Genomic DNA, 27,329 nt, shown 5'->3' with positions numbered 1-27,329 from the left:
GGCTTGTTATGGCACAGTCAGAAGGGGCCAGTTCTCTAGCATGACTGGCGCCCTCAAAGCCATGGGAGGGTCCAAGGGGCCACTTGGCTACCAGAAAACCTATCCAGCATAAATGCTAACCCAGTTGGAGATGCCAAGGTAAAATCACCCACATTTGAAGGGCTCTTGTTTCCTTTTTAGTAGTGTTTTGAAGTAGGAATGGTGATGTATTCTAGGAGTCTATGACAGAAGCTTTGTAAGACAGCCTGGCATGAATAGCACCCCCTCCCAGGTCTTCAGGGCATCCCCAGCCTGGATTTAGGGTCTCCACTGGGGCTGACAGAAACTGGCAGATCTCTGTGTAGAGGCAACAGAGTTTGTTCGGTGGTTCTCCATGGCATCCCCGGCACGCACTCTCTGTCTTCATGCGGAGCCCACACTGGATGCCAGGGCTCCCATGTCATTCAGACCTGAAAAATTCAGTTCCTGACTTTGCTGCCTCTGGATCTCATTTGCTAGCCTCCAGATCCCAGCTTCCTTATCTGTTAAGTAGGGATACCTTTCCCAGCTTCTTTGAAAGAGAACAGTGAGTGAATGTCAGAGGCATAGCAGCACCTGCTCTTGGAAACAAGGCTTACCGCTGCTTACCACCTCTCCTTAACTAGATGTGCTTATTAGATCCAGCCCTTCTGCTGACAGTGAAGACTATAGACAGCTCACAGCTACCATCTGGATAGCCAACTTCCCCCTCCTTCCCCCATTTTTCTTTTTTGAGACAGGGTGTCTTGTAGCCCAGGCTGGCCTTGAACTCAACTCTTGATCCTCCTGCTTTGGTCTCCCAAATCCTGGGAGTATGGGTATATGCTACTGTTCTTTTGAACAGTGGGTTTTAGTCTAATTTTCGCCTAAGATCTATTCCACAAAGCATAGATTAACGTGGTTCTTGGTGGTGAATCCAGAGTGCTGAGTTGCAAAAATAACCATTTTGCAGACTGCCATTTTCCCCTTCCAGTTGTATGGCTGAAGGTACATCCCACCGAAAAACAACCCTTAAAATTATTTGTTTGTTTGTTTGTTTGTGTACTTACTTATTTCAGAGAGGGTCTTACTGTGTAGTATTGACTGACCTGGAACTTGCTATATAGAGCAGGTTGGCCTTGAGGTCAGAGAATGACATTTTTTTTTTTTTTTTTTTTGTCCTCAGCTTTTGTGTCCTGTGTGGAATCTAAAGCCAGAGTACCTTCAAGTGTGCTGTGGCCTATGTGACTGACAGGGTGCAGGAGTTGTGAGTCTTAGTTGAATGTCATGAGTTAATGAAACTCATGACAGTTTAATTAACAGCTTCATGTTTGAACTGAAAGTCAGTTGGGAAAGCAATCTTGTCTTTGAGTGATTATAGCCGGGTTTTGTAGTCTAGCTGGTTTCTCTCTCTCTCTCTCTCTCTCTCTCTCTCTCTCTCTCTCTCTCTCTCTCTCTCTTTCTCTTTCTCTCTCTCTCTCTCTCTCATCCTCCAGTGTCTCTTCTCTTTTCCAGTGTTAGGGATCACATCCCACAGCTGAGCTACAGTCCCTAGCTTTTTTTCAAGAGTTGTCATCTTCCTTCCTTCCTTCGCCCCCCCCCCCCTTTTCCTTTTGTCTCACTATGTAATACAGATTTTGAGTATCTCAGTTAGGCAGTTGGTGGCTAGGACTTTGCCATCACTTTGGTTCTTAAATTTTGACTATCATCCAGCGAGGTGTAAGGTGGGTACCACCTTTACAGATGAGAAAATGAAGATATAGCTGAGTCTGTGTGACTTGCCCAGTGCCTTTCGTCTTGTAAGCAACGGTGTGGAAATGAAAGCCGTAGCTATGGTAAGCTGCCCTGGATCATCTGTGGTGTTTCTGCTTAAGTAGCTTACCCATGATCACATTGTAAACAGCAGGGGCAGGGTTCAGGAAGACCTGTTTCTTGGCCGTGGAGACATTGTTCCTCTGGACAGAGGTGGAGCAGTACGTGGGGAAGCATCTGGTTTTGCTCCCCCTCCCCAGGGAGGAGACCATCACAGTGATAGAATTCTATTGGACTGGTGTCTCCTCATGTTTGCTGATGTCACTAATTAAGTTATAACTGTACTAAGGGAAGCAAATGATTAACAGGAAAATTGTAACCAGCTCTCATTTGTCTTTGTTCTCCTCAGTTTTTTTTTTTTAACCATATGAAATAATTCTGCTTTAAAATTTGATATTATAGCCAGTGTGTGGTGGTGCACACCTTTAGTCCCAGCACTCAGGAGGGAGGCAGAGGCAGGCAGATCTCTGAGTTTTAAGTGTTCTTTATTTTAATTTTATGTGTATGAATGTTTCCTTGCATATATGTTAAGTACTGACTGTAAGCCCATGGGAACCGGAAGAGGGCACCAGAGACCCTGGAACTGGAATTACAGATAGATGCTCAAGCTGCCCTGTTGGCGCTATGGACCAAGCCCTGATCCCCTGCAAGATCAGCAAATGCTTGACCACCGCACCATCTATCCAGTCCCTAGCTTTATTATTATTATTACATTGATAGAGTAAATTCTGGAAGTGTGGATATAGTCTGAAATATGTAAATTCTGGAAATAAGATGAATTCTGAATTCTGCAATTTAATCCCTGGAACATGAGGTCTTTGTGTTGTGTTTTACAGTTGTGGGCATAGAACCAGGGCTTTTTTTTTTTTTTTTTTTTTTGCACTTTAGGGAAACATCTACTGTGCTGTCTTAATAAAGTTTCACTGGTAGCCCAGTCTTGTAATTTGCCTGCCTTGGCCTCCTGAGAGCTGGGGTTGTAAGTGCAGGCTGCCACACTCAGCTTGAGCTTTTAAATATATGTTCTCAATGTTATACAGAGATTATAAGCATTTCTTCTATTTTCTTTTTTTCTAGGTTTTTTGTTTTTTGGTTTTTTTTTTTTGTTTGTTTGTTTGTTTTGTGACAGGGTTTCTCTGTGTAGCCCTGGCTGTCCTGGAACTCACTTTGTTGATCAGGCTGGCCTCGGACCCATAGAGATCCACCTGCCTCTGCCTCTGGGGTGTTGGGATTAAAGATTTGCACCACCACCGCCGGGCTGTTTTTCTTCTCTTTAAAACTGTTTATTAGGGGCTGGAGGAAGAGCTCAGTGGTTAAGAGCACTGGCTTCTCTTGTATGGGACCCAGCACCCATATGGTGTAGCTCACAACTGTCCATAACACCAGTCCCAGGGGATATAATACCCTCCTTTGGTCTCTGGAGACACCTAGGTATGTACATAATACACAAACATAGATGTAGCCAGGACACCCAAACACATAAAATAATACATTTTTATTAGCGCAATATTTTCATTATGACATTTTTATATAGGAATATAATGCATTCTGACCTTATTTACTCTCCAGTATCCTCTCTTGTCTCCTTCCCACTGAATCCCTGTATCCGTTCAGTGTGTGTGTGTGTGTGTGTGTGTGTGTGTGTGTGTGTGTGTGTGTTATGGGTGTGTTAGTTTTGACTCACTGAGTTTTAGTGGGGTTTCTTACAGGAGGACAGACACCTGAAGAAAGAAGGCTTTCCACCCTTTTGGGGGAACAGGTTTCTATATAGCCCAAGCTCACTGTGTAGCTGAAACTGGCCTTGAACTTCTGATCCTCCTAAGTGTTGCTCTCGAGGCATGTACCCCAGTGCCCAGCATGTCCCTTGTCATTTTACCCCCCTCAAAAGGAGGATTTCTCCAAAGTCAGAGCACGTAGAGAGGGAGACTAAGTCACACTTGGATGTTCGTCCCAGCCAGAGTCTGAGGGAAGAGAACCCTTGTCCTTGGCACGGGGTGCTGAGATGGTGTTCTAGTGCTGGGGGGAGATAGAGATCGTGCCCTCACCTGGCTCTGTGTTCTTCTAGGTGTGCTTGGTCACTATGAAGCCCCTACACCCAGCCCTTCCCAGCTGCCTCCTGTTGGTGCTGTTTGGTACCTGGAGAACTGCTGCCCAGACTCATGCCTCGTCTACTGCCATGCTGCCCCTCAGCGCCACCTCTTTCCTGGAAGATCTCATGAATCGCTATGGGGAGAATGACAGCCTTACTCTGCCACAGCTGAAGGTCCTGCTCAACAAATTGGATGTGGGAGTAGGTCGGGATAATGTTACCCAGCCCAAGGAAGGACACAGGAACCTCTCCACGGTAAGACTCCTCTCTGTCAGGTAGGCCTTGGTGGCAGTCAGCAGCTCCCACCTTTGTTGGGATCGACACATTCTGCATGTCCAGTGAGGCCTCCTGACTACCTACATGTTGGTTTGCAGCTGCTCGAAAACCATGGCTCCCAGGACAGCATATCCAGAAGAGTTTATTGTTCACACACCATGCCAGATGTGTCTCACAATCCCTTCAGGTGCAAGGGGAATTGTTTTTCTGGGGAGTGGTTTCACAAGGGTTCCTGAGATGGGGTCTCGCCTCTAGTCCCAGCTCTTGTGTTCTGTGTCCTTCAACATTATTACAGCTACTCAGAGAACCTGGGGCTATTTGTGGCAGCCCAGTAGGTCAGCCAACAAAGTCTTTATGTTCTGTTTTGTTCCTCATACAGAGCATTGTAGGAAGTGGAGAAGCAGGAGTCACATTCAGGGAGCTCACTGGTTAAGAGCACTGGCTACTCTTGCAGAGGCCCCATAATCCATCGTTGAGTTGAGGAGCTCAGCTAGCGGGAATGAAAACAAAGTACCACATTTTGTGGGCTGTGCTGTAATTATGGGGTCGTCTATGAGACAGACGTGAAGGTGTCAGAATAGTTGAGGGTTTGTGCGTGAGGCAAGCTGAAGCACACCTAGAAGGATGATTAGGCTGGAGTGTGAGAGGAGTAAGTGGACAGGGCACTGTGTAGCATGCACGCAGAGCTGCTCGAATGTGACAAGTGCCAGCATTACCAGAGAGGCCGAGTGCGCCATATGGGCAGTGGGTGAGAAGCAGACCTGTGATTGGGGGACACTTACACATGGGCCTTAGGGTCTGCAGCAGTGTTCTGGGGCTAACAAGGTACAGCAATTAAACTTCATAGGTCAAAAAACTTATATTGCTGGCATTCCCAGAGGACTGACTCTCAGGGGTAGGCCCTGGTAAACCACACTCAGAGAAAGGACTTTGGTTTATGTGAATGACGAACAATTAGAAAAATGGCAATGTGGGCTAGGGAGGTGTTTCAGTGGTAAGAGCCCTTGCTTTGAAAGCTTGAGAACTAGGCTAGAGAAATGGCTCAGAGGTTAAGAGCACTGGCTGCTCTTCCAGAGGTCCTGAGTTCAATTCCCAGCATCCACATGGTGGCTCACCACCATCTGTAATGAGATCTGGTGCCCTCTTCTGGCTTGCAGGCTGACATGCAGGCAGACAACTATATACATAATAAATAAATCTTAAAAGGAAGGAAGGAAGGAAGGAAGGAAGGAAGGAAGGAAGGAAGGAAGGAAGGAAGGAAGGAAGGAAGGAAGAAAGCTTGAGGACCCAAGTTTGAATGCCAAGAACCCAAGTGAAAGGATAGGTAGCCCTGCATATCTATAGTCCAGTGCTGTATTTCACCAGCTGCCAACCTAGCTCCAGGTTCAATGAGAGACACTGTCTCAAGGGAATAAGGGTCTCAAGGGAATAAGGTAGGGAGACTAGTAGAACCAGACACCCACTGTCCTCTCCTGGCCTCATGAACATGTGTATACATCACATGTGTGCACGCACGCACACAGAGAGGGAGTGGGGGAGACCTCAAATTCAATTTCCCATCTTAGCAAAATTCCCCAAGATCACGACGATGGGTGCCTATGTCTGCTAACCAGCACACATCCATATTCCAGTAGAAGTTTCTAGGATCAGCATTTTAGGAGATTAAGTTCCCTGGGCTGTTGTGATGTGCAGCCAAATTTGATACCAGGTTTGCAGATAGAATCCTGTTTTTCTGAAACCACACCCTGGCCACAGGATTGGAATCTTGTCCTCCACTGCCACCCCATCCCCAGTAGGGTTGGACATAGACCTTCCAGGTGCGTAGTAGACAGGCATGCTACGCCCGAATTATATCAGCCAGCACTCTTTTTACTGTATTCTCTCTTCACTTGGAGCCAGGGTCATGCTGAGCCTCTCAGGCTGAATTTGAATTTGCTTTGTGGCCCCGACGTCCTTTGAAGCTGCAGTTTTCCTGCCTCAGCCACCCAAGTAGCTGAGGTTAAGGTCCCAAACCTCTTCCTGCAGCCATTTAACAGTTGTGCGTACTAAGCATTCGCCATGATGGTAGCTGACCTTTTCAAGTGTGGGGATTTCCTTTCTCTTGTCCCTGGAGATGAGTCTCCAGAGTCGCTGCCATTTGGCTGTGTTCGTTTTCTCTATATTTCTCAGAGGGTCGAGTGCGCTGCCACTTAGCGGGGCAGGGCACGACTTTTAGAGTCTAAGAGCCCTTCTACCCCTCCTCTGGTTTCAGTGCTTTAGCTCTGGAGACCTCTTTGCTGCCCACAATTTCAGCGAGCGATCTCAGATCGGGGTGAGTGAGTTTCGAGAGTTCTGCCCCACCATCCTCCAGCAGTTGGATTCCCGGGCTTGCACCTCAGAAAACCAGGAGAATGAAGAAAATGAGCAGACCGAGGAGGGGAAGCCTAGTGCCATCGAAGGTAAGTAAGGAGCGGAGGGGGCATGGAGCGATGGCAGACGGTGATAATTGACATGTGCACCATAATCTACATGTGACATGTTCCACATCACCAGACCCTGGGTGGGCTGGCTGGTGAACACAGGACATTGAGCTGTGGCCAACATGTGAATATGTTTTCCACTCTTTGTTTTCATTGGACTGTAAGAGTGCCAACCTTTATGACCTCCCTTGGCTACTTCATTATCCCAACTCCTAGTACTACCCCTCTAGCTAGAGTGGATTCACCCAACCTGAGTCCCCGAGTGCCTTTCTGAAATCCTGTATAGCCAGCAAGAGCTACCAGACCTAACGTGTTGCCATCACAAGTACATGTACTGTCCAACCCATGGTGTTCGCTCCACCATGTTGAGTCCCCAGTTTCTTCCTCTAGAAGGTGAGCTGCTCCGACAGCAACCTGGACATCGTTTTTAATGAGCCTTCCCTAGCAAGAGATGGGAGTCACCAAACATTTCCTGAGGGGCTGCTGGATCTCTATGTGCTTAGATGGCTCTCAGCAGCACAAGTGCCCGCCCTCAGTAATGGAGGCCCTCATCTGTTCTTGTTCCTCCACAGTGTGGGGCTTTGGTTTCCTCAGTGTCTCACTGATTAACCTGGCCTCTCTCCTGGGAGCCCTGGTCCTGCCATGCACGGAGAAAGCGTTTTTCAGCCGTGTGCTCACTTACTTCATCGCCCTGTCCATTGGAACGCTGCTCTCTAACGCACTCTTCCAGCTCATCCCAGAGGTGCAGTAGAACAGGCGCGCGTTCACTTCTCCTGGGCTGCCCCGGCCAGGTCCTCCTCCAGCTGACATTCTCCCTCTCTACTCTAAGGCTCCCAATAACTGCCGCCCCAAAAGTGAATTGACTCTTCATATCAGGGGGTCCAATAACTTCTCTCATGCCTCTGTTCACTAAGGTTGGCCTCTGGCTTCTTCAGGCAACATCAGATGCAAGGTTCTTAACATGTGAGCCCCCCTCTTGGGGTTCTCTTTTGGCCGCATTGCAGGGCCCCATTTATGGGAATCCAAAGGAAAGTTGCAGTTTCCTGGTGTGGTGTCCAAGGCAGTCCCTGTATTCAAAGGGAACTCCTGGGGGTGCTCAGGTGTGGGCTCCAGTTGGTCAGCAGTGAGGAATGAGGCAGAAGGGAGGAAGGAAGGAAGGAAGGTGACAGTGGCTCTGTGTAGAACTGGCCTCAAAAGCGTGAGCCTGATTTGTAATTAAGGTAGCTGTGGCAGCTCGTGCCTGCAGGGCAGCACTTGGAAATTTGAGGTAGGGAGAAATCACAGCTTTTGGGCAACTTAGCAAATATGTTGTTCCCACCAAAACAAACAAACAAACAAAGCAACAAATGCAGTGCATGAAAGAGAAGCTCAATTGTTGGTACCTTGCATCTCGATCTTTCCCTGACAGGTCTGACTTCCTGGTACCTCATCCCACTGAAGGAAGTGTTCAGTAATTTTGTTTTTTAATCGTCATCACTGAGGAGCTACAAAAATAAGGCCCAAGTTGACAGTCTGCCCACATTTTCAGCCCAGTCACATGCTACTGTTGGAGAAATAGTGTGCAGCTACCTGGCTGACCCCTTTGGTGATGTGACAGCTTCCATAAAAGCTCATGTCACTGGCTTTGAAGCTCCCGTCAGCCAAGAGGCTGACCTAGGCAAGCTTCCATAGGAGTTGCCGTGCCCCACCCACTTCCTCCTTAATCATGAGGGAAGAACAGGGTTAAGGTCAGCTCCCTTAACAGTTTCAAAATTCCTAAGGGAGACCTCATCTTGGGCTATTTTTTCAGCTCCAGCCATTGAATTTACTAATTTTTTTAGAGATTTGAAATGAAATGTTTCGTCGCCCGTTTGGCTGGTACTACTGCCATTGCCCATGTTTCGCCCTTGGGGTCACACAAGGGTTGCCATCGTGGCACAGTTTTGTGCTGCCCCCTCCTGAGGGCTGTGCTCACAACCCAGAGTGTGTCACCCTGGAAAGTGCATTTGAAATAATTTTTTTAGGGTGAGTTGGTCTTGGAACTCTGCTTTCTACACCAAGTCCCTCTCAGAGTAAATAGGAACAAACAAACCCAACTGCTTAGAAACCAAATCTGATGGGCATCAAGTCTTACCTGTTCTGCCCTGTACATGACTTTGTTGTATCTTGCACAAACCAAACCATCCTTGGGTAGTGTCACATTTGCCTCCATGACATGGCTTAAATATGCAGAAGCAAAGCCAGTGACACACCAAACTTTTCTTTGCATTTGCTTTGGTGTCCTGTTAAAAGACTTGAGTGCAAAGTCTGCTGGCCCAGAGCACATGGTGTGTGTGATGAGGCAGCATCCTGCCCTGTTTGCCAGTCACACCAGCCGGCTGGTATGACCCAGGCCACCTCAGGAGGAAGGGCAGTAGTCACAGGGTTCCAAGGCCACCTCAAATTCCTCCTCATACCTTCCTGCACTGATTGAAAGAAATTGCCTCTGACTCGAATCACTAACAAGTTTCCTATTTCTCTCTCCCTCCCTACTTGTCTCTGGTTTTTCTTTTGGGTTCCTTCGTTAATACCCACAACTCTCCTCTCCACCTCCTTTCCCTAACGGTGGTTGCCTTGCTCCCTGTCCTGGGTGGGCTGGCAGTATGGGGGTACGGTCTCCTCTGTGTTACCGTCATCTCCCTCTGCTCCCTCATGGGGGCCAGCGTGGTGCCCTTCATGAAGAAGACTTTTTACAAGAGGCTGCTGCTCTACTTCATAGCCTTGGCGATTGGAACCCTCTACTCCAACGCCCTCTTCCAGCTCATCCCCGAGGTATGGCAAGCTGCAGCATTCACCCCAAAGCTCCCCATTTCCTAGTAGGCACAGGGGGAGGCCCCTCTGTTTACGTGCAAGGCATAAGAACTACTCCCAAGGTATTTTCTGTTTGGAAAGTAAAGCTAGGACCAAGGCAGGAACTAGGAGAGGTTTAAGAGCTAGGTTGAAATCCCATCTTTCCCATCTCCAGATTCTTCTTCTTTTTATAAAATGGCAGACAATAGGATTGACAACAAAGGCACATGAGTGCCTCCAAAGTGCTGGAACTGCTGAGTGAAAAGCCAGTGTAACCTGGGACTGGAGAGGTGGCTCAGTGGTTAAGACCACTGGCTGTTGTGGTTTGATTCCCAGCACCCACACAGAGCTTATAAACTGTAATTCCAGTTCCAGAGGATTCAATGCCCTCTTCTGGCCTCTGCAAGCACACTTGTGGTGCACATATATACACACAGACAAAACACTCATACATAAAATACTTATCTTTTTAATAAAAAAGAAAAACAAGCTAATGTAGCTCTGGCTCAGTGTGGGCCTTCAGTTCAGAGAACCAAAAACACAACAGAATCCACAGGTCTCCGTGAAAACCCAGTTCTCTTTGGTAGGGAGTTTGAGGGCAGAGGAAATCCAAAGGAAACATCATCTGTGGCACCTCCATGTGGGTGATCTTCCACAGAAGAGAAGGGAGCCAATGTTTTGAAGCCTGGGTAGTCAGCTTCGGAGACATTCCATCTGACTTAGTGAGGTATCTTCAGTAAACCTGATAATTATAATAAGCACAAGGTATTTCATTGTAGGTGGTCTGACAGGCCTGAGCAAAGGCAAGAGATGCTTTCACATGCTGCTGAGAACACCTTCTTCCACAGTATTGCTTTGTTTTCTTAGTGGAGCAGCTGTGGCAGCTGTCATCCTAGTCATGTTTTACCACAGAGCCTGACCTGCAGGAGAGGCCACTGCCCCAAGCCCAGGGCCTGATGGGTCCTGAGGCCTTGAGTCCCACCTCACCTCCTGGCTTTTTTCCCAGGGTGCATCTCTTCTCCAGGAGAGCTCACCTAAAGCAGGGCTTCTTTAGCATTTGCCCTCCAGGTCTCTTAGCAGATGACTCCAAAGGACTATGCTAGAGCAGTGCTCTGAACACCCTGAGGAAAAGCACTTGCCTTTGGAGGCTGTGGGGTTCCCCTTCAGGAGGATCAGCTTCTGTCAATCCTGTTCCAGAGAGAACTGGAGGGTTTTTAAATTTTGTCTTTAATTTAATTAATTAATTTTGGTTTTTTGAGACAGGGTTTCTCTGTGTAACAGTCCTGGCTGTTCTGGAACTAACTCTAGACCAGACTGGCCTGACACTCAGAGATCCGCCTGCCTCTGCCTCCCAAGTGCTGGAATTAAAGGTGTGTGCCACCACCGCCTAGCTGGAGTTTATTTTTTGAGGCAGACTCACTCCATGATCTCAAATGCCCTGCCTTTCTGCATCAGCCTCCTGAGTGCTGGGAATGGAGTTTCTACAAGCTCGTTCTCTGTTAGAGAAGGGACAACAGGACACTGGACACTGGACGCCATAAACCAGGAGCCGAATTAGGGCGGGTCTCTGGCTAGTCCTATCCTCTGTGTCAACGAATCCCCATTTTCCTTCCTTATTTAATAAGTTAAAGTTTCCAGAAGGAACTCAGAGAAACATACCCTCCACTCCATTCTTTTCACGTTTTTTTTTATTTTTAATTTTTATTTTTTATGTTCTAAAGAGATGGACTCTTTGTTGGTCAGGCTGGCCCCACATTCCTGGGCTCTGGGTCCTCCCACCTCATCCTGAGCTGGGGAAACTGCAGGCATGTGTAACTAGGGCTGGCTTTAAACCACCCCAAGATTGATGCCTGCAGGGATGTAGCCTGCTTTTTTGGTTTGTGATCCTTTCAAGGTTCTGTGGTCAGGAAAATGCTGCAGTTCTTGCTGTGGAACTGGAATGGGTTTCCCTTTTTAGCAATCATAACTAAACCACTTCCCATTGTGTTTATGGGCAGACCAACCAGGGACTCTGGGTGAGGCAAAAATAAATGCAAGTGGCCTTCCTTTAAATGTGGAATTTGATGGCTGAGTGCTTGTGTAGCTAAGTACTGACAGAAATTAAGGCAGTATTCTCATTAAAAGAGAAAAGCTGTCTCCAATCCCCAGCACTGGGGCAGGCTGCTGTCTGAGTCTGGGTCAGCTTGGTCTATATAGTAACACCAAGTCGGAAAGGAAGGAAGGAAGGAAGGAAGAAAGGAAGGAAGGAAGGAAGGAAGGAAGGAAGGAAGGAAGGGAAGAAGGAAGGAAGGAAGGAAGGAAGGAAGGAAGGAAGGAAGGAAGGAAGGAAGGAAGGAAGTTAGGAGGCCAGTCAAGCTAGGCATGGTAGCACATGCCTATAATCAGCACTTAGGAGCCTGAGGTAGGAGATAGATGTGAGTTTGAGGCTAGCCTGGACTATGGAATGAGATACCATCTCAAAAAGAGACCACCACCAACAGCAGACAAACAAATAAAGTAGAACACCACCTGCAGTGTCTTTTCTCCAGCTCAAGGCTAGAGAGATGGCTCAGCAGTTAAGAATGCTTGCTGCTCTTCAGAGGACCAGAGTTTGGTTCCCAGCAAATATATGACTCACAGCTGCCTACAGCTATAGACTCAGGTGACCTGATGCCCTCTTCTGGCCCCCTCATATGTACATTTGCAATCAAACACAGACACATACATATAACCTAATTGTATATATCATATATATCTGATATATATGATTTCTATCATGTATATGTGATATATATGATTTCTATCATAAATATGGGCTGGAGAGATAGCTTAGTGGCACAGAGGTACACCTTAGCACGCATAATGTCCTGGCTCCGAACCCCAGGGTCAGGAAATTCTAAAGCTGGTCTGTATTTTGTATCAGAAGAGAATACCCCAACCCACCCAGCTAGTGCTGGCAGATCAGGGAAATGCCAAGGGTAGGTTTTTGCTGGCAAGAGAATGTGCAGACAGCAGAGCTCCCCAGGCCGCCTCTTTCCTAGAGTGGAGAGATTGGTAAGCAAGTAACAGGGAGTGATGAAGGCTTGTTTACTTAAACTCACTCTTTTTTCCTGTGCCCACAGGCCTTTGGTTTCAACCCTCAGGACAATTATGTCTCCAAGTCTGCAGTGGTGTTTGGAGGCTTCTACCTTTTCTTTTTTACAGAGAAGATACTGAAGATGCTCCTGAAACAGAAAAACGAGGTGAGGCCTGGGGGCAGCAATGGACTATATAGGGGAAACCTCTGCCTTCAAACAGTGCTGGCGTGGGCCGGCAGTGTGTGAAGGCACTTGCAGGGCAAGCCCCGCAGTCTCTCTATAAAAGACAGTAAAGAGGCTTGGTGACAGACATCCAGGAACAGCGTTGACTAGTGTAGCTCCAATAAGAGGTCTCCAATACATGGCATGGAGCCACTGCCTGTTAGAGTTGAATGAAGTAGCCGTCTTGAAAGAGGAATCTAAGTACTGGATCCAGTGACATTGGGAGACTACTTCTTTGTCCGTTAGGAAGTCCTTGTCTTCATGTGTGTTGCCACTAATATGTTCCCCCTATCGCTGTGTGTGGCCTCCTTAGCTTCCTTGGATGTAGGAATAAGATCTTCCGAGGCATAAGCACCCTTTCTCCCAGAGGGTATCGTGGTTGGGCTGGTGGTTTTGGTCAATAACACTGATCCTTTTTCAATCTCTAGCACCATCACGGACACAACCATTTTACCTCCAACACGCTCCCTTCCAAGAAGGACCAGGAGGAGGGTGTGACAGAGAAGCTACAGAATGGGGACCTGGACCACATGATCCCTCAGCACTGCAACAGTGAGCTGGATGGCAAGGCAGCTGGCACGGACGAGAAGGTCATCGTCGGCTCAATGTCTGTGCAGGTCAGTAGCCACCAAATCCTAGGGGAGCCTCTAGGAAGCCGTGGCCCGAGTGAGTCAGGCTTACCGGAGTCACCCTGTAATCTCAGATCGGCTGGGATATGCTTTCTCCTAGGACCTGCAGGCATCCCAGAGTGCTTGCTACTGGCTCAAAGGGGTCCGATACTCTGATATTGGTACCCTGGCCTGGATGATCACCCTGAGCGACGGTCTGCACAATTTCATTGATGGCCTGGCTATCGGTGCCTCCTTCACCGTGTCTGTTTTCCAAGGCATCAGCACGTCAGTGGCCATTCTCTGTGAGGAATTCCCACACGAGCTGGGTGAGTCACATCGCCTGTCCCTCTGGGCCAGCTGTCTCAGTTTTTGTTCCGTCTAACTTCCCAAATAAAACAGTTGAGTAGAGTGTAGCTTAGAATGGTGAAGGTTTTTACAGGAAGACTTTTATCCCATGAGCCCCATATACTGTGGCTCAATCTTCTCGCCTGTGTGGTTTTAATAACTGCGCCTGCTTTTTAGAATCACCAAGGGGATTGTAAGCAAACAAGTGCTGGACTTAGCAGGTGCCATACACTAGTCTGGATACTCCGTGAAGACGGTCATCTCTGACATCCTTTTCATCCTGCAGAAGCTGGGAGTCTGCTAAAGTGTGGTGGCAGGTGAAGAAGGTAGAAAAACCAGAGCTTAAGGATGTATATAGTTTTACTAAGGAAAAGTAAGAAGCCAGGACTCAAGACTCAGCAACAGCCCAGGGTCCTAACTTTGGCATTTGCTGGCTGGTGACTAATTTCTTCCTCTCTCAGTTTTGTTTCCTGAATGTACCATCTTGGGAGAAAGGGAGCTATTTTTATTTCAATCCAAAGAGAAATGAGGCCGTTGCTAGTTGGCCATCTACTTTTAAAATCTTGCGAATTATTTCTGTCCTCTAGGTGGGGAGCAATGAGGCCACTGCTGGTTATTTATGTACTTTCAAAACCCTGTGAATCCTTTTCAGGCCCTGTGCTGGGAAGCCAGAGTCATAGTTGGAAGATATAGGTGCCTTCATTCCAGGACCCACACTTCATCCACTGTTGAAGAGTCTGATTTATTAGTAGTCCTGTGCCCTGACTCATCCCTTCCTTTTCCCATTGTAGGAGACTTTGTTATCCTGCTCAATGCTGGTATGAGCATCCAGCAGGCTCTCTTCTTCAACTTCCTTTCTGCTTGCTGCTGCTATGTGGGCCTGGCGTTTGGTATCCTGGCTGGAAGTCACTTCTCGGCCAACTGGATTTTTGCGCTGGCTGGAGGAATGTTCTTGTATATTGCTCTAGCTGATATGGTAAGTGTGCCAGGGCTTATGATTGACCCTCGAGTAGGAGGGAAAGGACACAAATTAGAATGTTTGTTTTTTAATTCTTTTTACATTGATTTTTGTATGGGTGAGAGTTCATTCTTGTGGAAGACAAGCTTTTGGGGGCTGTTTTTCTTTATCTTACGGGCTCCTGACATGGAACTCAGGTCCTCAGTCTTGGCAGCAAGTACTCTTTCACACTGAACCATCTTGCCAGCCATGATTTTGCTTTAATAACAGCTTTATTGAGGTCTCTTTCCCATGCCACACCATTCACTAACTCAGTGATGTAACAGTTCAGGGCTAGAGAGCTGGCTCTGCTGTTAAGAGCACTGGCTGCTCTTGAAGGGAACCCAGGTTTGATTCCCAGCACCCACATAGTGACTTAAAGCCATCTATAGCTACAGTTCCAGGGGATCCAACCTCTTCTGTCCTGCAAGGGCACAGGCACCCATGTGGTCCACAAACATACTTGCAGGCAAAATGCCTATACATAGCAAATAATATTTCAAAATTCTAAAAAGATAGAATCAGCATTTTCAAGGCAGTATTAGGGTTTTCTGTCTATGTTTGTTGAGACAAGAGGCTTGCTTTTTAGCCCAGACTGGCCTTGAAGTCATTGCAGTCTGCCTCAACTTCCCAAGTGCTGGGCATACAGGAGCAACTGCTATCCCAATGAATCATTGTTTTTGTTTGTTTGTTTGTTTTATTAATTTATTTTATGTATTTGAGTGCTCTATCTGCATTATGCCTTTATGCCAGAAGAGGGCATCAAATCCCACTAGAGATGGTTGTGAACCACCATGTGGTTGCTGGAAATTGAACTCAGGACTTCTGGAAGAACAGCCAGTGCTCTTAACCACTGAACCGTCTCTCCAGTCCAAGTGATTGGATTTTAAAGGGAGAACTTTGGTTCCCTCTGTTACTGTGTCATTAAGGAAAATTGACTGTAATCAGTCCAGGGTCCATATTTAAATTTGTTGGAAGAGGTGTAAAAAGAAAAGAGTGAAAGAGAAAGAACATTACTGTCTGTCACAAATAATGGTGATTATATCTTTTTTATAAAGTTTTAATATTTTTTGAGAATTTCATATATGAGTGCTGTATTTACATCATTTGTCCTTCTCCCTCCAGCTCCTCCTGTGTCATCACCACTCCAGGGCCCCCTCTCAAATTCATAGCCTCTTTTTCTCCAAATATATATATATCATACACACAAACACATACAAACTGCTGAGTCCATTTAGTGTTGCTTATATGTATTATGTGTATTGGCTATTCAACTAGAGGGCTCATCCCTGGAGAAGTCTGATTCTCCCTCTGAGTAGTCATCATCTATAACTCTTCATCTATGGGTGGGGCTTGGTGAGGTTTCCTCCAATCCACGCTGACACGGCAGTTGGTGTTGGCATTGTTAAGGTCTTGTTTCCGGCAGCCATATTGTTGATAACTACAGGGAATAGCTAAAGATAGTATCCCCAATGACTTACTTCCTCCAGAGAAGTCACCAGAACCTCCAAAACACCGCCACCAGAAATGGGGGTGGGGTGGGAGTGGGGGTGGATTCAAATGATAACTTATCCCAGTCACCACAGTTGGTAAGATGATAATGGAAACTGTAACTCTCAGATTTTTCTCTCCTTTCTCAGTTCCCAGAGATGAATGAGGTCTGCCAAGAGGACGAAAGGAAGAACAGCTTCTTGGTCCCCTTTGTCATCCAGAATCTTGGCCTCCTGACTGGCTTCTCCATCATGCTAGTCCTCACAATGTATTCAGGACAGATTCAGATTGGGTAGGACCCTGCCAGCGGGAAGCCAGTGGCATTGCACGTCAGACTCTGGGCCTTAAACCCCTGGCCTGAGGACTCAGCATCCATGAAGCATCGTGGCAGAGGCAGTTCTTTACAAACTGGCGCCGACTGCCTGCCCACATTCAGATGTCAGCTGTTTCAAAACGTTTCTGTCCTAGGAAGAACCTGCCCTGGGACTCTCTAGGTAGTGCCTCAAACCGTCTCCCAACCTTTTCCATAGGTGATTCTGGAACTGAAATGCCTCCCTCGTGTAGGACACACCTCCCTTTTCCTTCTGGTCACCTTCATCTGTCTTTTTCTCTCGGAGGAAGCACTGAGAGATGTTGCATCTTTTACAATGTAAAAATGAAGCCAGTGGTCATGGTTTGGTTAAAAATATCAGGCCTGGGCTTTGGGGCCTGTGATTCTGAATGTGTGTGCCCTGGACTTCGGGTCACTCCATCTTGACATGAGTTCTCCTGTTTTTACAAAGAAAAGACAGAAGATAAGAATCCCCCCCCTTTTTTTTTTCTCCCAGTTTGTTCAGTTAACAGTTCTCTGAAAGAGACTGGCATTCTGAGCAGTTGAGGCAGGAGGTCACCCTGGGTGACAAGGAATTAGAACTCGAGGTAGATGTCCTGCCTCCTTGGTGCTCTCTGGTCTCCACTAGGATGCTGGGTGCTGGCTGTGCAGCATCTGTGTCACAGAATCAGCCAGGTGAGCCACTGTGGACATTCTTTGGAGTAGCAAGAGATCTGCGCTAAATCAATTCGTTTTGCCCTGATTTTCACACACACCTCCTCTTGGCTTCCTTTTTCTAGATACTTTTAGATGCCTCACTTTGAGCACATTTAAGATTTTGCATTAGAGGGGAAATTGCACAAATTAATCTCCCCTGGTCTAGACTTCTGTCGATAGAACCTGATTCAGAATCGGGACATAGTTGTTTATGCCTTATTGTGACAAAGGTAATCAGAAACGGAGTCAGTGCTGACCAATCTTAGGACTTGCTAATTGCAGAAATAATAGGTGAATACCAAGGGACTCTGGACCTTGAGGTCAAACCTTCAGGTCAGGGATACAGATGTCATTACTGCCAGTGGGTTTTAAAGGTCACAGAATCTAGCTACCACTTCCTCCCTGGCCCCAGACAACAAGATTGAATCCTGAATTGATTTGAGTGTAAATTGTTTTCTTTGCTTCAGGAAAACGGATGGTTATGCTTGTCATTTCACACCACAGGCCAGTCTCAGACACTGTGGAGCCCTCTCCTCAGAACTCTGGCTTCCAGGGGAGCTAATCTCCAGGTTCACTAAGTGAATTAATTTATTATTATCATATTGATAATGTGGATTCCTTAGCCACTTTGGGGAGCCAGTCTCTCCCGGAGCCTTTCTTAGTGGTGCCCACAGTCACAGCCCAGGGGCCATTGTTTGCATGACTGACAGTACTGGTTCATTGCCAACACCTGAGTCTTTCTGTTTTTACCACAGGAAAACTGTCCATTAAAAGCAGCACATATATATATATATATATATATATATATATATATATATATATGCATGTGGCACATGTGAAACATATATATATAACATATATATGTTCATTCTTTTGGGGGAAACATGCTTGAAACCAGGAATCCTGACAACCCAACTGGAGAAACATAGAGATTTACTCGGTTTCTCTCTCGCTCTTACCTCTTGCCTTGGCTGGGTTTGAGAAGAGGCAAGGAGGAAGAGGAAACTCCAGCAGTCAAGGTTCTAGATTGAATGTCAGGACCAAGTCCTGATAGGATTAGGGTCCAGTTTTACCAAAGAACCAATTCTTCAATCTCAGAATCCAATATTTTATGTTATTGTTGTTACTGTTTGACTTTTCTGTCTTATTTTTCCAACAACTGCTTCCAGAGCTAGCAGAAATTGACACTCAGAGTCCAAGGCTGAGCAGGGCGTGGTGGCTCACACATGTAATCTCAGCACTTAGCAGGCAGAGTCATCCAGAGGCTCAATTTATGCACCAACCTGGGCTTCATAGTGAATTGCAGACCAGTCTGGGCTACGTAGTGAGATCCTGTGTCAGCAAGACAAAAGAAAGATAAAAACATACAACTTAATACTAATTTATGTGTAGGCTGAGGGTGTGGCTCAGTGGCAGATCTTTTGCCTAGTGTGTGTGTGTGTGACACCCTGAATTTTATTCCCAGCAACACCACACCCCCCCAAAAAGACAAAAGATTCTGCTTTGCTTAGTTCATGTTTGTGTATTTTAATTTTAAAGTCCCTTCTAGATGCTATTATTCCTTAAATGCTTTCATGCTGAAGGACAGTGGTTTAGTTTGTTTAGAAGAACTTAAAAATAGAATCTTAAACATGAGGTTAGAGTGTTTGCCATGCACACTTCACAGGAACCAAGAACTTTCTTGTGCAGACAGCTTCCTTTAAAGGGAAACCCTGGACTCAGGTGGCAAGTGTGTGTGTGTGTGTGTGTGTGTGTGTGTGTGTGTGTAGGGGCGGGTGCTCCAGTCCAACTGATTATCTGTTGTTGGCAGCAGATTTGTACAGGGGGTTGAAATTGTGGCCGCTGAATTCTTTTTGAACTTGCTGTTTTAAGCATTTGTACATACTAGAAGTCCAAGGGGCGGCAAGTTTAGCAGTCAGTCTCCCCACCCCGCGCCATATTGCCTGTAGCTTTCTTCCTCCTGCTAACACTAGCAAGGAAAGTACTTGTCACACTGACAGAGGAGCCCTAAGCCAGGGATTGGGTTCTGTCACTTCACACCTCATCCATGACCTCACCTATTTTGTCACCCCTCCCCACCCCCCCAATATTTAGTGTCTGGTGTCAGCAGGGGGAGCATTCTTCAGTAACTCTTCACTCTGGGTTTTAAAGGACTTCTCTGGATTGCCTAGGATCCAGTTTTAGTGAACCCTCTTCCAAAGAGATGCAGATAAGCTGGGTGATTTGTTTTGCTTTGCAAAAAAGAGAGGATTTTATTCATAGTTCCCTTTACAGTTCCATCACAGTATTTTTTTAAATAACTCAGGTGTTATGAGAAGAAATAGAAACTTAAATAACTTATGTAGACTGTAAATGTTTTATTTGTAAGATTCTATAAATAAAGCTATATTCTGTAAGAACTGGTCAGAGTCCCAAGTGTGGTCCTTGGCCTGAAGATCTGGAGTGTAATGAACAATCTTTGACACAAGGTGGCGATGGTGTGTTGCTGATTTACAAAGGGTTGTTTTTCTGGGTCTGGCTTGCACTTCAGCTGTGGAGATTTACAAGGGACTTCATATATCATATAATGTACTTATTTTTAAAACAATTCACTTTGGGCCCAGTGTGATGCACAGGAACAAAGCACTTAGCTATGGATGAGGCCTTGGAAAGAAAGAGTAAAGACGATAGAGTTCTGTAGAGAACTCCACTTAACTTGCTTTTCCTTTCTTTTTCTTTACATTTATTGTGTTTGTGTGGGCATGTTCATGCATTCCAGGGTGTGTACAGGTGTTAGTTCTCTCTTGCTATGTAGTTTCTGAGGATTAAACTCAAGTCATCAGGCTTGGTGACAAACTTACCCTGTGAGCCATCTTGTTCTTTTAAAAAATAGGGGCTTTTTTATGGATAATTCCTCTGTGTAGGTCATGAGGTGGTGTTTAAATGCCACACCACTCTGGTTTTGCTCTTACTGGGTGAGATACCTCCAGGGGACTCATGCTGATGATCCAACAGAGATATCAACATAGTTTGCTGGGGAGTAAATCTTACAGTGAGAAGGGACTGGAGAGATGGCTCAGCAGTTAAGAGCACTGGCTGTTCTTCCAGAGGATCTGGGTTCAGTTCCCAGCAACCACACAACAACTGTCTAACTGCAGGTCCAGGGGATCTTACACCCTCACACACATACATGCAGGTAAAACACCAATACACACAAAATAAAAATAATTTCTTAAAATCTTACAAGTGTGAATTGTCACAAGTTACTAGCAGTTCCCCGAGTATCAGAGTCAGCTCATTAGAGAGTGGACCCCTCTGCAATAGTATCCTGGCACCGTAAGATTTCAGCCAGAGCCTGTCAAGGTTTATTTATTCTGGTCTTGTTGGGGTATGGTAGTTTGCCCAGCCAGAAGCAAAACTGTATGCCCCCCATCCCCCCAGCTTAGAATAGCTCTGCAAAACCACCTATCCTGGGATAGCATTCACAAATCATATTGGTGTTTGATTTCTTTTTTTCTGTGTGTATGGGTGTTTTGTCTACATTTACTTATTGTGTACCACTTGCATGCCCAGTGCCTGAGGGTATATAGCATCAGACCCCCTGGGACCCGAGTAACAAAGGGTTGTTAACCACCAACGGTTGTGCTGGGGATCAAACCTGGGTCTTTTGGAAGACCATCCAGTGCTCGTAACTGCTGAACAAACTCTCCAACCCCTTGTGTTGCTCTTTTAATTTGCATTAATTTTCTACACATTCGCTGGTGTTGTCACAGAGGATGTTGCCCCCCCCCCCCCCCCCGCACTGGCATCTACCCCTTCTCTGGGACTTACTCCATATGCTCCTAATAACTTTCCTAGGCTGGGTTTGTTTTTTCTCTTTGCATGACTCATTTCTAGGACTTGCATCATTAACTGAAGTTAGCACACCAAACTCCTGGGTGGGGGCTTCAGTTGCTTTCTGATACATGAGCACCCGCTATGCAGAAGGAATGAATGAGAAGGCCAAATGATAGATCTGCGAGTTCTGGGTTCCCCTTTTTCCTTTTGGCAGCATGCTTCCAAGTGACGCTTTGCTTTCTCCTCATCTGGCCCACGTTCATTCAGAAACACATACTTGAAAGAGGTGAATTTACAGCACCGAAGACAATATGGCACTGAAGTAAACAGGCCTTTAAGATGATTAAAACTGTCACTGCAGACATCTCTTTGTAATACTCTTAGCCAGCTAAGCCCTTTGGGGAAGGGGGTGGAATGCCCTTAAACTGGAAATGTCTTCTGAGTAATTAATTAGGCTTCCTCCCTCATTGCTTCTTTTCTAGGCAGTGATGCTTAGATCTGAGGAAAATCCATTCTGAGAAGTAGTAATGATACTCTATGTGAACACAAGTCTTAACACTGGAAAAACAAAATGCCTATCTTATTTTAAAGAGCGTGCACACTTTGTGGTCTTGCATGGGATACACATACTCCTGAAGACTGCTGGTTTACCCATACAACACCCATTGAAAGTCAATTTCATTCTTCTGGAATATGTTGAATTACAATCTGTGTCTTCTAGACAGCTTTTTAGAAAGTGTGTGTGTGTGTAAAAAAAAAAAAAAAAAAGGCCAGGCATTGGTGGCGCATGCCTTTAATCTCAGCACTCGGGAGCCAGAGGCAGGCAGATCTCTGTGAGTTCCAGGCCAGCCTGGTCTCCAGAGCAAGTGCCAGGATAGACTCCAAAGCTACACAGAGAAACCCTGTCTCGAAAAACAACAACAACAAAAAAAAACAAAAACAAAAAAGAGTGTGTGTGTGTGTGTGTGTGTGTTGACTCAGAAGGTAAAGGACATACCTCCATCTGATGACCTGAGTCATGACTCAGGCACCCACATGATGGAAGGAGAGAAACAACCTCTGCAAGTTACCCTCTGGCCTCCACAAAAGTGACATGGCCTATATGAGCTCCCACACACAGAGTAAATAACAATTTGGGGCATCCCAGAGAGGATCCTGGTTTGTTTCCCAGGAGGTGGTTCACTTTCCACTTTCCACTAATTCCACTTTCAAGGGATCTGACACCCTCTTCTGATTTTGCAGGCACCAGGCATATATGTGCTGCACATGCATACAGGGAAGCAAAAACACTCATGCGTCCAAATAAAATTTTAAATAACTTTAGAAGATTTCTATTTTTAATTATGTGGGGGAGGGTGGGTGTGTGAATGCAGGTGCTTTCAGAGGCCACAAGAGGGTATCGGATCCCTGGATCTGGAGTTGGTTGTGAGCTACTGAAACTGAACTCAGGTTCTTTTCAAGAGCAGTACATGCTCCATCCCTTAGCCACCCCTAAAGAAAAGGCCAAGAAAATTTTATATATTTTGATTTATATATTATTTATATATAAATATATTTGGAAAAACAGCAGCAGTTGGGAAAGATGCAAAGGCCCTATCAGAGCTAACCCTGGAAAGTGTTTTCAGTGGCACAGCCTCTTCTCACTGATTGCTTTCTTGAGGTTCATTTGAAAGGAAGTGAGTTAACAAGACTATTCGTCTGGTATAATAGCAATCTTTGACCTTGGCAGCCAGGATGGTTGTCACACCAATTAAGGTTAAGGGATAACTAGAAGTTCTCTGACCCTGGTAATCATAAGCCAAGAAGTACTTCTCCCACTAGGCTCTGGGGTTACTTCTGTACCTGTGCTTTTGCTCATAGATACCCCAAACACTGAGGTTTTGAACAAATAAACTGGGTTTTCACAAATGCATCAGGTCGTCTGAGTGGAGGCCCCTGGCAAATCTGCTGAAGTCATTGTAAATAAGGTGGGTTTTTCCTCCTTCAGTTTTTTGAGTCAGGTTTTCTCTGTAGCTTTGGAGCCTGTTCTGGAACTTGTTCTGTAGACCAGGATGGCCTCAAACTCACAGAGATCCACGTGCCTCTGCCTCCTTAGTGCTGGGATTAAAGGCATGTGCCACCACTGCCCAGCTATTTTTCTGACAGGATGTGGAGCACATGTCTGTGATTCCAGCATTGCAGTACTTGGGAGGTGGAAGCAGGAGCATCAGCAATTCAAGGCTAAGCCTTAGGGACACCGTGAGTTTGATTGGAGGGGGTGTCATTAATTATAGATGCTAACGGGGAAAAAATCTTTTTGATCATGTCTTTCCCAAATAGAAGATTCTTTCAAGTGCCCTACAACTGTCTTTATTAGTCTCTACTCATTGTACAAAGCAGTGGATTTTGTTGAGACACTTTGATATGGTAATGTCTGTCCTCCCTGTTGCTCCCTACACCTTACAGTTCACAAAACAGACTCCTTGAAGTGTGGTCTGGTAGTGTCCTGTGCAGAAGGCCTAAGGCACAGCAGTATATGCCTTGGGATTGGTTTTGGTTCTGGTTAGCTAGTTCTTGCCCCTCTTATTTTGAAAATGAGTGAACAGTAGAGGACTGAAATTTAGATTTTTATTTTCTAGGAATGATAGTCATTTATTTGGGTTTGTTTGTTTTTTGTTTTGTGTGTGCGTGTCTGCATCTGTGTGTGTATGTGTGGTGTATGCACGTGTGTGGAGGGAGTCATGAATCCCAGCACGAGTACAGAGGCCAGAAGAGAATATCACAGTCTACCTTATTTTCTTAAGATGGGGTCCATTATTGAACTTGGAGCCTGGAGCTGGGCAGGCAGCTGGCAGTCCCAGTGACCCCCTTCTGTGGGGCATTTTCTTGAGTGCTAACTGACTCGGTTCATGGGCAGTGCCATCTCTGGGCCTGTGAACCTGATCTGTATAAAAAGGGTAGCTGAGCAAGCGTGGGGAAGCAAGCCAGCAAGCAGCAGTTCTCTTCCTGCTTCCAAGTTCTGGCCTTGAGTTCTTGACCTGGCTTCCCTCAATGATGAACTGTAACCTGTAAGCCAAATAAACTCCATGCGGTGGCTGGCCTGGAACCCACTATATAGACCAGGCTGATCTCCAGCTCATCAAGATCTGCCTGCCTCTGTCTCTGGAGTGCTGGGATCAAAGGTGTGTGCCATCATTGGCTTCCCAAAGTTACTTTTGGTCAGTGTTTTATCTCAGCAACAGAAAGCAAACTAATACGTGGGTTTCTCTCAGGAAGACCAATGGATAACATGCCACTAAGGTTTTCACATAAACCCAGAAACAACAATTGGGATAGCAACCAGCAAATACATGCTTACCAATTGGAAGAACTTTCTTCAGTTTTTCATTTCTTAAAACCATCTAAATAGGTTTTCTTTCTTTCTTCCTTTCTTAAGACAAGATTTCACTATGTAGCCCTCAAACTCACTAACATATTTGACCTCAGTCTTTCAAGTGCTGGAATTATTGACATGGGCCATGTTCACTGGGTATTGCTGGCTGCCAGCCCAGCTCCAGGTTCAATCAATAATGGACCCTATCTCAGAAAAATAAGGTAGATTATTGTGTCCTCTTCTGGCTTCTGTGCTCATGCAGGGATTCATGAACCCCTTCATATACACCACACACACACACACACACACACACACACACACACACACACACACACACACACGTTTTTCTAATATATAATGTGTGTGTATGTATCTTTTATTTTTCTTTGTTTTTCAAGACAGGGTTTCTTCTTTGTGTAGCCTTGGCTGTCCTGGAATGTGATGATATTTTGCTTATAATCTAACAAATAAGCTTGCCTTAAGATCAGAGGGCAAAGCTAGCCACACTAGTTAGACACACAGAGGCCAGGCGGTGGTGGTGCACACCTTTAATCCCAGTACTTGGGAGGCAGATACAGGCAACATCTCTGTGAGTTTGAGGCAAGCCTGGCCTATAGAATGAGTTCCAGTGTAGCATGAGTTCAAACAGATCTTAATAAAAACCAGAGTCAGATATCGGGGTAAATGCTGAAAGAGCAGAGAAGTAAAGGAGCCAGCCACAAGAAAGACCTCTTACCTCTACTGAATCCTCATACCAAATACCAAATACCAAAGGGGCTATCCTGTCCCTACGAGTCCTCAGACTGAATGCCTAGACTGCTCCAGACTGCCTGTCTCTAGGAATCCTCGGACTGCATCTCTCTCTTGTCTCCTGCCTTACATCCCTTTCTCTGCCCAGCCATGTGCCTTCCTGTCTCCATCTTCTCAGTGCTGGGATTAAAGGTATGCCACTCTAAGTGCTGGGATCACCTTTGTGTGAGCTCTGCTTTTCTTTTAGACTGAATCAATTTTGTGTAAGCCAAGGGTGATTTGAACTAACAGAGATTTGTCTGTCTCTGTTGCAAAGAATATATGTTTTAACATGACTTGGAAATGCAGCCTTAGTAATCCAAGCTACTTAACAGGCCGAGGCAATCAGGGTTGGTAAAGTCCTGCTTGGGCTAGGGGTAAATTCATAGCCAGCTTAGGAAATTGAAGACGATCCTGCCTCAAAATAAAAAGTAAAATGGAATGAGGGGGATGGATTAGAACAACTTGTGAAGATAGATGCTTATGAAGATGTCTTAAGCATTGCTGTATTTGCTGACTTCAAACAGTAATATTAGGACTGGAGAGATGGCTCAGTGGTGAGAGCATGTCCTGGTCTTCCAGAGGATGGAGTTTGGCTCCCAGCTTACAATATTTTATAATTCCAGTTTCAAAGGATCTGACACCATCATTGGGCCTTCTTGGGCACCAGCCACACATGTGACATACAAACATAGATGTGGAAAAGCACTCATACACATAAAATTTGAAATAGAAATTATAATGTTACTTGAGATTTTTTTTAAAAAAGTTCAACAACACCATAAAGGACTAGGGAGATGCTTGCTGTACAGGCATGAAGACCTGAATTCAAATACCAAGATTACTGGGGCTTGCTGGCTGCCAGTGTACCCCTAGGTTCAGTTAGAGACCCTGCCTCAAAGGAATAAAGTGGTGTCTAAGTTACTGCTCTATTGCTGGGAAGAGACACTATGACCATGGCAACTCTCATAAAGGAAAGCATTTAATGGGGACTGGCTTGCAGTTTCAGAGGTTCAGTCCATTGTCATCATGGCAGGAAGCATGGCAGCCACATAGGCAGACATGGTGCTGGAGAAGGTCAGAGTGTTCCACATCTGAATCTGCAGGCAGCAGGAAGGGACTGTGAAACACTGGCCAGGTTTCAGCATCTGAGACCTCAAAGTCCACCCCAGTCACACTTCCTCCAACAACACCATACCTACCCCAACAAGGCCACCCTTCCTAATGGCTGCCATTCCCTATGGACCTGTGGGACCATTTCTATTTAAACTGCCACAAGTGGAGAGTGATAGGGAAATGACACAATGCCCTATTGCTTCTGCACACACACCTGAATATGTGCACCTGCACCAGCACATACGTGCATACACCACACAGTGTATAGTACTTTTTACATAAATCAGAGGCTATGCACTGCAAAACAACTGTGTAGCCCTTTTAGAAATGCGTGTGTGGGGGGGCGAAGAGGGGCTGGAGAGATGTCTCAGCAGTTAAGAGCACTGGCTGCTCTTCCAGAGGACCCAGGTTCAATTCCCAGCACCGACACGGCAGGCAGCTCACAACTCTCTGTAACTCTAGTTCCAGAGGATTCAACACTCTCACACAAAACACCAATGCACATTTTAAAAAAATCATCAGAAATGCTTGTTTGACTAGTTTCTACAGCATTCTTCCTTCTTTGTCCCACACTTAGCTAAGATTCATGGATTCATACAAATAGAAACTGAAGCCAGGTTTAGTTTTACAGGGCAGTAGAAACAGTGACTCCCTGTTCTTTCATTAAATTGAAGGTGTTCATAATCATTTATTTCTTAGAGGTCATTAATTAAGATTTATGCAGTGTTTAGGGAGTTCCTAGGGGAATACTCCAAGTCTCACAAGCCCTGAGGTGGAAACCTAAATTTAAAGTAATTAATAAAAATCCAGTGAAACACGAATCCCTTTTGGTTTTTGGAAACAATGTTTCAATATATAGCTTGGTCTACTCTCAAGTTCTTTTTTTCCCTTTTTTTTTGTTCCTTCTTTTCTTTATTTTGTTTTTTAAGATACAATCTAGCCAGGTGGTGGTGGCGCATGCCTTTAATCCCAGCACTTGGGAGGCAGAGGCAGACAGATTTCTGTAAGTTCGAGACCAGCCTGGTCTACAAAGAGCTAGTTCCAGGACAGGCTCCAAAGCCACAGAGAA

The 27,329-nt window shown here is 45.8% G+C and overlaps 1 protein-coding gene across 6 annotated transcripts in view; it reads left to right on the top strand.

Annotated features, from left to right (window-relative positions):
* The window catches only part of Slc39a14 (solute carrier family 39 member 14), a 46,436-nt gene extending 26,848 nt beyond the window's left edge, over positions 1-19,588 (top strand). For 5 of the 6 annotated variants that reach the window (XM_027390204.2, XM_027390203.2, XM_027390206.2 and 2 more), the window contains 8 exons: positions 3,872-4,150; positions 6,423-6,609; positions 7,203-7,372; positions 12,540-12,659; positions 13,145-13,333; positions 13,446-13,653; positions 14,464-14,648; positions 16,310-19,588. In XM_027390204.2, coding sequence (XP_027246005.1) covers positions 3,887-4,150; positions 6,423-6,609; positions 7,203-7,372; positions 12,540-12,659; positions 13,145-13,333; positions 13,446-13,653; positions 14,464-14,648; positions 16,310-16,456 — 1,470 coding nt within the window. In that variant the 5' untranslated portion in view covers positions 3,872-3,886 and the 3' untranslated portion in view covers positions 16,457-19,588. Of the gene's footprint in view, positions 1-3,871; positions 4,151-6,422; positions 6,610-7,202; positions 7,373-9,250; positions 9,421-12,539; positions 12,660-13,144; positions 13,334-13,445; positions 13,654-14,463; positions 14,649-16,309 lie in introns of those variants that run through there. The other variant, XM_027390201.2, reaches the window with a different exon arrangement.
* Positions 19,589-27,329: the final 7,741 nt, after the last annotated feature.

The sequence above is a fragment of the Cricetulus griseus genome (assembly GCF_003668045.3).
Source record: "Cricetulus griseus strain 17A/GY chromosome 1 unlocalized genomic scaffold, alternate assembly CriGri-PICRH-1.0 chr1_1, whole genome shotgun sequence".
NCBI classification, from domain to species: Eukaryota; Metazoa; Chordata; class Mammalia; order Rodentia; family Cricetidae; genus Cricetulus; species Cricetulus griseus.
The sequence above is the reverse complement of the archived record's forward strand: the minus strand, read 5'-3'. Positions and strand labels throughout refer to the sequence as shown.